The following is a 10,771-nucleotide window of genomic DNA, read 5'->3' as shown; positions in this document are numbered from 1 at the left end:
ATAGTTCCAGAGGAGAGACAAGCAATCACAGATGGAAATGCCTTCTAGTAGGAATTCCAGCAGATTCAATTGGGATCTTGCATTTGATTTCTAGTGGAGCAACCAGCTCTCAATTGGAAATGGAAAAATCTTAAGAAACAACTAATAGTCCTGCAGCACCTTAGGGTACGTCTAGACTACAGGCTTCTGTCGACAGAAGTTTTGTCGACAGATACTGTCGACAAAACTTCTGTCGACAAAGAGCGTCTAGACTACATTGAGTTCTGTCAACAAAGCAAGCTGCTTTGTCGACATGGTAGTGTAGATGCAAAGGACAGTTTACATGCAATAACACCTTCTGTTGACAGAACTCTGTCGACAGAAGGTGTTATGCCTCGTAAAATGAGGTTTACCAGCGTCGACAAAACTGCTGAGTTCTGTTGACATTATGTCAACAGAACTCAGCGGTAGTGTAGACGCTGGTATAGTTTTGTCGACAAAAGTCCACTTTTGTCGACAAAACTCAATAGTCTAGACACACCCTTAGAGACTAACAAAAAATGTACATGGTATGAAGTGGGTTGTGCCCATGAAAGCTCATGATACCATCTACGTTTTTGTTAGTCTCCAAAGGTGCGTCTACACAGCACGCTAAACTTGAAATAAGATACGCAATTTGTGCTATGCAAATTGCCTATCTTATTTCTATTCTAATTCAAAATAGCTTATTTTGAAATTTGGCACATCTATGCAGCGGCAAATTTCAAAAGAACAAGCTCTTTTGGGACAAGGGTTACATTGATGCCAAAATAGTGTGCCAGTTATTTAGAAAAATATTTTGAAATTACGGATGGCTGGTTAAAACACTGGGTAACTATTTCAGAATACCTCCGGTACTGTGTAGATGTACCCTAAAGTGCTGCAGGCCCATTCATTGTTTTTTAAGTTTTCTCTATTAGGGTACATTTACACTTGCTTGATGCAAATGTACTGTACCGAAATCGCTAATGAAGCGTGGGATTTATATATCCCGTGCTTAATTAGCATAATCACGTCTGGGAACCATTTTGAAATTGCGTTATTGCAAAATAACGTGAGCAGCATTATTTTGAGAGAAGGGTTTTCTCTCAAAATAATGCTGCTACATGGGGCATTTTATTTCGCAATAATGCGATTTCAAAATGGCACCCAGACGCGATTATGCTAATTAAGCACGGGATATTTAAATCCTACGCTTCATTAGCAATTTTGGTACACTACATTTGCATCCCTATCTAGAGATAGGGAGCAAGTGTAGACGTACCCTTACAGACTAACATGGCTACCCCTCAGAAAAAATTAGTAATGGGTGTGTCTTCATCAGTAATTTCTATTTCTTTGCCAGGGCATGAGGGGCAGCTATAACTTCAGCCTCTGGAAAAGTGATTGTTTGTCCTCCTGGGGGCCAGGTGTATTTAATCACTAATATTCTTGCCACCTTAGCAGAATGAGGCTATGTCTAGACTGCAGGCTTCTTTCGGAAGTTTTTCCAGAAGAGGTCTTCCAAAAAAACTTCTTCTTCTTCTTCCACATTGCCAAAGTGCATTGAAAAAGTGATCTGCTTTTTCGAAAGATAGCATCCACACTGAATGGACACTGTCTCACATTTCAGCTGTGACTACTATGGACAGAATGGCCACCAAGCCACCTGTGCTTTTTCCTCTTTCCTCTTCTTTCGAAAGAACTCCCTCTTCCACATCCACACATACCTCTTTCCAAAAGAGCTCTTTCAGAAAAAGGCTTCTTCCTCGTAGAAAGAGGTTTATCAATGTCAGAAAAACCCCTCATTTTTTTCCGAAAGAACGTGATTGGAGTCTGAATATAAGTAAAGGTTTTTTTTTAAGAACGGCCATAAAACAAACAAGCTGGGAGCCGAGAGGAGTGTAATTTCTATTTATCAGAAAAAGTGCATCAAGAAACTTAGAGTTCTCTGAAATAGCTAGCCAGCTATTAATGATTAGTGCATGTTACATTGTGATTGGCAAAAAGATTGATCTTTGAAGTGAACTTTGCACTTTTAGATAAGCAGTGAGGATAGTAGATAGTGTCTTTTTCAAGGCAAGGGGGGATGAGTGTAGGTCCAAACTCAGAATGAACAGCTGTGGAATTGTGCTCGCTGTGGTTTTATTTTGTGCTTACCTTGTTTTCTTTGCATCAGCAAGACTGGAAGGTAAGAGAGCTGCTTTCTTTAACATACTGTTTTTATTTTGTATGATGTACAACAGCAAATTACTGACCATTGGTCATTTTAGATTACGTGGTTATGGAGTTTTTACAAGGGTAGGGATTGAAAAATCCAATGCCCTGGCCAAATCCCCACCCGGAAATGACATGTCACCTCTCTCAAATTCCCTTTGGAGACGATACTTTTCACCTGCCCCCTGACATTTTTAAGCAGTGTCCTTAGCATAATATACTTTCCACCTTCCCCTCACAAGTATAAGCATTCTGTGATTACCTCTAATGTTACACAAATAAAAGGAATTATTATTGTCTCCAGTAAAAACGATTTCATGCGGACTAGCTGAATATTTCATATTAGATTAGTGGTGGGTGCCAAATGTTTTTGGATTTGTTTCTTTTCATGTGCATTGTGATCAGTTTTAGGGAAAGACGGCTTGCAAATTAAACGTACTGTTATTTTTCCAATCCAGTATTGTATTGTCATTGATTGGAGCCACTTGGGCCATTGCAAAATAATAGATCTTCATCAAATACTTTGAATCATCCCAAGTTTTGACTGAAAGTGCACAACCCAGGAGAATTTTTGTTCAAGCAGCCTAACATTTATCTTGCAAATAAAACCATAACATTAAAATTTTCAGTAGGTTTCTTTTTGAGAATAGCTTGGTGAAGCTTCATTTACTATTTTGAAGATGTAAGATAGCTATGCACAATAGTCATCCAAAACAGCGAATGATGGAAATCGCACATTGATTTGTATGCACAATTGCAGTACAATCTCTTAAAATTATATTCTAATGCATGCCACCTGGACTTATAGCAGAGCGCCCCGGCTGGCTCTCAGCAGAGCACCCCCATCAGCTCTCAGCTCACATTAGGTGCCTCAGGTGGCAGTTAGGCACATAGACGTCTTTGCTAACCTAGCCCTTAGTCTCACAACAAGAAGAGGACATTCTCAAGACCTTTATTTCAAGCAACCTATGATTTCTTGCAAGACAGATGTTCCAAAATGGTTGGAGACGTGTTGGCAATGCACCTCCATTTACTGGTCTCCCTGCCAGCAGCAAAATGTACCCTCTCAAGTTTTAAGGGATGTGGTTGCTGGAAGGGCCTTCTTGATCTTCTCCATTGGTTGAACTATTTGTGTCGCTGACATGTTAAACTGTTGTGAGTAACAGTGCTATTTTTGTATGAAGGAGATTTATCCTCTGACTTCAGCTCCCACGTGCAAGGATGAGTTGCCCGAGAGATAGAAAGGATGTGGAGGCATTGGAGAGGGTCCAGCTGAGGGCAACCAAAATGATTAGGGACCTGGAGCAAATGATCTATGAGGAGAGGCTGAGGGATTTGGGCTAATTTAGTCTGCAGAAGCGAAGAGTGAGGGGGGATTTGATAGCAGCCTTCAACTTCCTCAAGAGAGGTTCTAAAGAGGATGGAAAAGGCTGTTCTCAGTAGTGATGGATGGTAGAACAAGGAGAAATGGTCTCAAGTTGCAGTGGGGGAGGTCTAGGTTGGACATTAGCGAAAACTGTTTTCCAAGGAGGGTGGTGAAGCACTGGAGTTCCCTAGGGAGGTGGTGGAATCTCCATCCCTAGAGGTTTTTTAAGTCTCGGCTTGACAAAGCCCTGGTTGGGATGATTTAGTTGGGATTGGTCCTGCCTTGGGCAGGGAGCTGGACTTGATGACCTCCTGAGGTCTCTTCCAGCCCTTGGATTCTATGCTGCACGAGCTGTTATGAGGCTGGGGGAGTGAACACAAGATGTTCAGCACAGTGGATTTAACTTCACTGCATCATACTTAAACAGACAAGGCTGTGGTTGGAGATGTAATTTACTTTCCTTCTGTTTGCTGGGTTTATTACCCCCTGCAGTGGATGATTTTATTGTTTTGTTGTATGTTGTGTTGTGTGTGTGTCCAATACAGTATCTGTACAGTACTGTTCATCAGAAACAGATCTTTGACTCATATTGATGATAAAGGAGGAATTAGACATGCAGCTCAGCTCTGAAGAGATGGTGCAGGCTTCCAATTGCTATGGAAGTCTGAAAAGATCATTTGTGTGAACATCGGATTATGTTTGTCAAAAGTTCCATTTACCTTTAGTTTATAGTTGGCCCAAAGAGGTAGCCACCAACCACATTCCCGCAGATATTTCTGGGTACTTCAGATAAGACATTGTAAGGTTCCCCTCTGTTCAGACTCTTGCCTTCTCTTACGCCGTCCTTTTCTCCTCGTTCCTCTTTCAACCTTAGTGGAGCGAACTCATTGACATTCTGGACTCCATTTAGACTGCAGTGAACTGAGAAAACACAGGTAAGGAGCAAACAATGTGTGACTGTGCAGCAGCTGAACTTTGTAATTATGGTGGAAGTCTAGTCATTAAGAGCATAAGTACCACGTTTAAACCAGCATAAACCTCTGCTGGTTTAAACGTGGTACTTAAATGTTGGCTACAGGCTGAGAACTGCTCTTTAGTTTTAATGAAATAGCTGTTTCAAGTGACATCATGTGTGGGGAAGCCAGCACCAAACCGATTAAGATGAAGCACAAGAATACCCACAAGTGCGTGGGTATCTCAAAGCAAGTGCAAGCTGGCATTCAGCCGAGGACCTGATATCGCTTGAGTGCTAGGCAATGAGATAAGAAATTGTGGCTAATGAGTTTAGAATGCCATACTCTGCCTTTATCTCACACCTTCCGTCTTCAAAGCCCTTCCCAGACATGAACTGATTAACCTTTGCATGTGTACCAGGTAAGGGTGGATAATGGGGCAGAGAGGTGAAGTGGCTTCCTCCAAGGGAGTCAGTAACGGCAGGGTGAGAATAAGGAGGAGACCTGTGGCACTTTAAAAGCTATAAACCAGCTGTTCTTTGCGGATCCAGGAGGTGCACAAGGAAAGGGAGGAGAACAGAGCTGCTGATGCCTCAGCACAGCCCAGGTTCAGGGAGCCCTGGTGTTGTGTATTGGGGGCAGAGGGAGAGAGACTGTTGATGCTGGAGCATACGAGTGCGCTATCTCTTTAAGAGAGCACTAAAGCTCAGGTATTCTGACACAAGTAACCGAAGGCGGCAGTGCACAGGGTGGCTTGGGAGCAGGCCCGCAGGAGGGACTGGGGGGTCACTCCGACATCAGCCTTCCCCCCCCCCCCCCCTCCGTCCCCGCTGCAGCAGATAGGAAGTTCCCAGTACACAGTGGACCGGGGTGTCTCAGTGGAGGATGGACAGGGGCAGGAACAGCTACAGCTATAGCAGCACACATGGAGCAGGGGCGGGAGGGGAGCCCCTGCTCCAGAGGAGTCAATTGATCATCCAGCTGCTCTCTGCAGCTTCTGTCTCCCCACTCTCATCCCCAGCACTGCTGCTCATATGAACAAAAGAACGGCCATATTGGGTCAGACCAAAGGCCCATCTAGCCCAGAATCCTGACTTCCAACAGTGGCCAATACCAGATGCCCCAGAGGGAGTGAACACAACAGGTAATCATCTCATGATCCCTCTCCTGTCATCCATTTCCAGACAAACAGAGGCCAGAGACACCATTCCTACCCATCCTGGCTAACAGCCGTTGATTGACCTAACCTCCATACATCTATTTAGCTCTTTTTTGAACCCTGTTAAAGTCCTAGTCTTCACCACCTCCTCTGGCCAGGAGTTCCAGTAAGAAAAACCTCTTTTTGTTTGTTTAAAACCTGATACCTATTAATTTCCTTTGGTGACCCCTAGTTCTTGTGTTATGGGAACAAGTAAATAACTTTTCCTTATTCACTTTTTCCATACCAATCATTATTTTCTAGACCTCTATCATATCCCCCCTTAGGTTACGTCTATACTATGATCTTCTTCCGCAAGAGGAAATGCAAATGGAGCACTCATTTGCATATGTCACGCTCTCATTTGCATTTCTTCTTCGGATGCCCAAATAAATCTGTTAGTCTGTAAGGATATGTCTACACTACCACCCTAGTTCGAACTAGGGTGGTTAATGTAGGCAACTGAAGTTGCAAATGAAGCCCGGGAAATTCAAATCCCAGGCTTCATTTGCAACTTCGGTTGCCTACATTAACCACCCTAGTTCGAACTAGGGTGGTAGTGTAGACATACCCGAAGATGCCACAGGCCTCCTCTTTGTACTTGCTGAAACAGACTAATATAGCTACCCCTCTGAAAATTGTCTTCATACAGATTCACTAACTTTCACAAATGCCCCTTCAGGAAGATACTTGAAGCCATGTCTACTCTAGGAAACTGTTTCAAAATAACTAAATTTGACTCAACTCCTAATTTTACAAAATTGAAATAGTGTTTCCCCACTATGGGGAAGCCTCAAAATTAATCTAAGGCAGGCTCTGTTCATGTGGATGTGCTACCTTGACTTAGAGCCCCAGGAAGCACTGGGGAGTAATTAGTTTGAATTATTCTGGGGAGTAATTAGTTGGAAATAGTGGCATCAGAGGAATATCTATACTGCTGGGCAAAAGTTGAATTGAACTATGCAACCTGAGCTACATCAATTGTGTACCTTAAATTGAAATAGCTTAATTTGGCTTTTGGAGCTGTGTAAATAGCAGGAAGTCCGAGTTAGAACACCCTTCCTTCGACTTCCCTTATTCCTCATAAAATGAGGGTTACAGGAGTTGGAGTAAGAAGTCCTTCAGCTGGACATTATTTTGACTTTATATCGAAATAATTGCTTGTGTGTAGACACAGGCTATGTTATTTGAGAATAATATCAGCTATTCTGAAATAATGCTGCTGTGTAGACATAGCCAGAATATCCACACTAACGCTATTTCGAAATAACTATTTCAAAATTAGTGTTATTCTTGAGAAAAGCGGAAATACAGATTTCTAAATAAGGAGCCCCTCATTTCAAAATAAAAGGTTTGGGAGTGTGGACACTAAGGGGGAATATTTCAAAATAAAGCCCTAGTATAGAGCAGGGCTGAAAGGTTTGAAGCTGAGAGGTCCAAGATCAAAGAAAACATTTCTGTGCATTCCACTTCTGTAAAATGGACTGATATCCTCCCCCACAAAGGGTACGTGGGGATTAATGTGATGCTGTTTGTAAAGCAGCGTGATAAAAAGAACTAATGTTATCCCTGTTAATGCTGTCTTTGTAGTCTTCCTCAAAACATGGCCCCTACACCTACTCTTTTATGGCAGCTTGTGAACGCCCTGCATCAGCCTGACGTAGAGTCACATGCTCACCTGGAACTGAAGTGAGTTTAATGGCTATCTTAGGCTGTGTCCAGACTCAGGGTTTTTTTCGGGAAAAGTAGCCTTTTTCTGAAAAAACTTCAACTGCGTCTAGACTGCAGCTGCGTTCTTTCAAAATTAAATCGAAAGAACGCGGCTTTTCTTTCGACGGCGGTAAACCTCATTTCACGAGGAAGAACGCCTTCTTTCGAAAGTGCTTCTTTCGAAAGAAGGCGTTCTTGAATGTAAATAGGGCTTCTTCGAAAGAGAGCATCCAGACTCACTGGGTGCTTTCTTTCGAAAAAGCGGCTTGCTCTTTCGAAAGTTCCGCGTGCAGTCTAGACGCTCTCTTTCGAAAGAGGCTCTTTCGAAAGTATCTTTCGAAAGAGGCTTGCAGTCTAGACATAGCCTAGATGGGGATCCTTCACTGCTCTCAGAGTAGAGCTGAAGAGCGGAGTCCCCATGGTAGTATGGGGGGTACAAAGCCAGGTTTAGATACCAAAAATTGTCTTCTCTGTCATGCCTTCTGGAAAGCTCTCAAACAGCAACATCTGCCACCCAGTGAAGACACAAACGAGAGCCAAGATTATTGACAGCTTCATAGCAGAGAAATGGTGAAATAACAAACTAATCTTGAAGGAGAGAGCCATTCTGCTATCCATGCTGTGACTAACAGGGCTCTTTGTACATGTGGACAAGGGGGTAAGATGTGGGTGGGGGAATTATTATTCCAAGGTGACAAGATTTTATTTCAAGATTTTCTGAGAAAGTGAGGGGAAGTTTCCAGCAGTTCCTGGAGTATAAATGCATGGAGTCCTCTGGTCAGCTTTATTTAGAAACCAAATAGGTGTGCAATGGTAAGTCACTTTATTTGTCCTGGCTGCAAACCCTGGAAAGCCCTTTAGCCTGGATAAAAAGAGAGCCAGTGTGCAAACAAGAAGTGAGAGGTACTGCTTAGTGAGCCTTCCTGCTAAAAATAGAACACAGCATTTTTCTCTGTACTTTATACTGATTCTGGATCCCTCCATAAATAACTCCTATAATAACAGGACTAAAGGACGACTCGTTTTTTAAAGTTACAGACTAACATGGCTACCCCTGTGAGACTTTAATAATAGGGTTGTTTTTGACACTGGCTGCCTAGCAATGTCTCTGCTTCATTGACAAGTTGTGTTTCTTGTGTTGGGTCTAAGACCTGAGTAGTAGACTGAGTGTGCAGGCAAACACAGGTCTTGCATTATGAAGAAGTGGGCATTTCAGCACACAAGGTTGATGCAGACTGAGGTAGGCAGCTGAGCGACATGCCAAGAGCCAAAGAACAAGTATTCAGCAGAGATATGGACTCTGCAAATGCATGTTCTGAGGGCTGGAGGGAGAGGGGTGCGTGGCAGGAAGCACAGGTAGCAGCAAGGCCATACAAGTAATGGCAGGTTATGTGCAGTGTCCTTTGACAAGATTATTATACAGAAGCCTGCAGTGGTACATGAAAACTCCCCCACCACATACACACCTGAGTAGCCATTGTGAGCAGTTGAAGAGAGAGAAGCAGCACCAATGAGGGCTACACGCTGACTCAGAAATGTGTGTGAGGGGAATCATAGAATCATAGAGCTGGAAGAGACCTCAGAAGGCCATCAAATGCAGCCCCCTGCCCAAGGCAGGACCAATCCCAACTAAATCAACCCGGCCAGGGCTTTGTCAAGCTGAGACTTAAACACTTCTAGGGATGGAGACTCCACTACTTCCCTAGGGAACCCATTCCAGTGCTTCACCACCCTCCTAGTGAAATAGTTTTCCCTAATATCCAACCTGGACCTCTCCCACAGCAACTTGAGACCATTGCTCCTGGTTCTGCCATCTGTCACTACTGAGAACAGCCTTTCTCCATCCTCTTAGGAACCTCCCTTCAGGAAGTTGAAGGCTGCTATGAAATCCCCTCTCACACTTCTCTTCTCCAGACTATACAAACCCAAATCCCTCAGCCTCTCCTCGTAGATCATATGCTCCAGCCCCCTAATCATTTTGGTTGCCCTGTGCTGGACCTTCTCCAATGCATCTTCATCCTTCCTGTAATTGGGGGCCCAGAACTGGACACAATACTCCAGATGTGGCCTCATCAGAGCCGAATAAAGAGGAATAATCACATCTCTGGATCTACTAGCAATGCTCCTCTTAATGCAACCTAATATGCCATTAGCCTTGTGGGCTACAAGGGCACACTGTTGACTCATATCCAGCTTCTCATCCACTGTAACCCCCAGGTCCTTTTCTGCAGAACTGCTACTTACCCAGTTGGTCACCAGTCTGTAACAATGCTTGGGATTCTTCCGTCCCAAGTGCAGGACTCTACACTTGTCCTTGTTGAACCTCATCAGATTTCTTGTGGCCCAATCCTCCAATTTCTCTAAGTCACTTTGGACTCTATCCCTGCCCTCCAGCTCAGTGTCATCCGCAAACTTGCTGAGGGTGCAATCCATCCCTTCATCCAGGTCATTAATAAAGATGTTGAACAAAACCAGTCCCAGAACCAAACCTTGGGGCACTCCGCTAGAAACCGACCGCCATCCTGACATCGAGCCATTGATCACTATCCACTAGGCCCGACCTTCCAGCCAGCTTTCTATCCATCTTACCGTCCATTTATCCAATCCACATTCCCTTAACTTGCTGGCAAGAATATTGTGGGAGACTGTATCAAAAGCCTTGCTAAAGTCAAGGTATATCACATCCCCTGACTTCCCCACGTCCACCGAGCCAGTTACCTCATCATAGAAGCTAATCAGATTGGTCAGGCATGACTTGCCCTTCATGAATCCATGCTGACTATTCCTGATCACTTCCCCTCTTCCAAGTACTTCAAAATAGATTCCTTAAGGATCCCTTCCATGATTTTTCCAGAAACCGAGGTAAGACTGACCGGCCTATAGTTCCTTGGATCGTCCTTCTTCCCTTTCTTAAAGATGGGCACTACATTTGCCTTTTTCCAGTCATCCGGGATCTCTCCCCAATCTCAATGACTTTTCAAAGATAATGGCCAAAGGCTCCTTAATGACATTTACCAAATCCCTTAGCACCCTCAGCTGTATTAAGTCCGGACTCAGGGATTTATGTACATTTAACTTTTTTAAATAGTTCCTAACCTATTCTTTCCCCACCAAGGGCTGTCCACCTTCGTTCCATATTGCGTCACTTAGCGCATTAGTCTGGGAGCTGACTTTGTCCATGAAGACAGAGGCAAAGAAAGCGTTAAGGACTTCAGCTTTCCCCACATCATCTGTCACTAGGTTAACACCCTCATCCAGTAGGGGCCCCACAGCTTCCCTTATCACCTTCTTCTTGCTAACATGCCTGTAGAAACCTTTCTTGTTATTCTT

General features: G+C 43.7%; 1 protein-coding gene across 2 annotated transcripts in view; it reads left to right on the top strand.

The window, feature by feature from the left end:
- Positions 1–2,028: 2,028 nt before the first annotated feature.
- Positions 2,029–10,771, top strand: part of LOC102456966 (inter-alpha-trypsin inhibitor-like) — a 30,470-nt gene continuing 21,727 nt past the window's right edge. Inside the window, exons 1-2 of one of the 2 annotated variants that reach the window (XM_006126725.4) lie at positions 2,060–2,188; positions 4,455–4,515. Coding sequence is in view for 1 of the 2 variants with exons in the window: in XM_006126724.4 (XP_006126786.2) it covers positions 2,110–2,188 (79 nt within the window). In the remaining variant the exon portion in view is untranslated. Of the gene's footprint in view, positions 2,189–4,454; positions 4,516–10,771 lie in introns of both variants that reach the window. The other variant, XM_006126724.4, reaches the window with a different exon arrangement.

The sequence above is a fragment of the Pelodiscus sinensis genome, chromosome 14 (assembly GCF_049634645.1).
Source record: "Pelodiscus sinensis isolate JC-2024 chromosome 14, ASM4963464v1, whole genome shotgun sequence".
In the NCBI taxonomy this organism is placed as follows: domain Eukaryota; kingdom Metazoa; phylum Chordata; order Testudines; family Trionychidae; genus Pelodiscus; species Pelodiscus sinensis.
The sequence above is the reverse complement of the archived record's forward strand: the minus strand, read 5'-3'. Positions and strand labels throughout refer to the sequence as shown.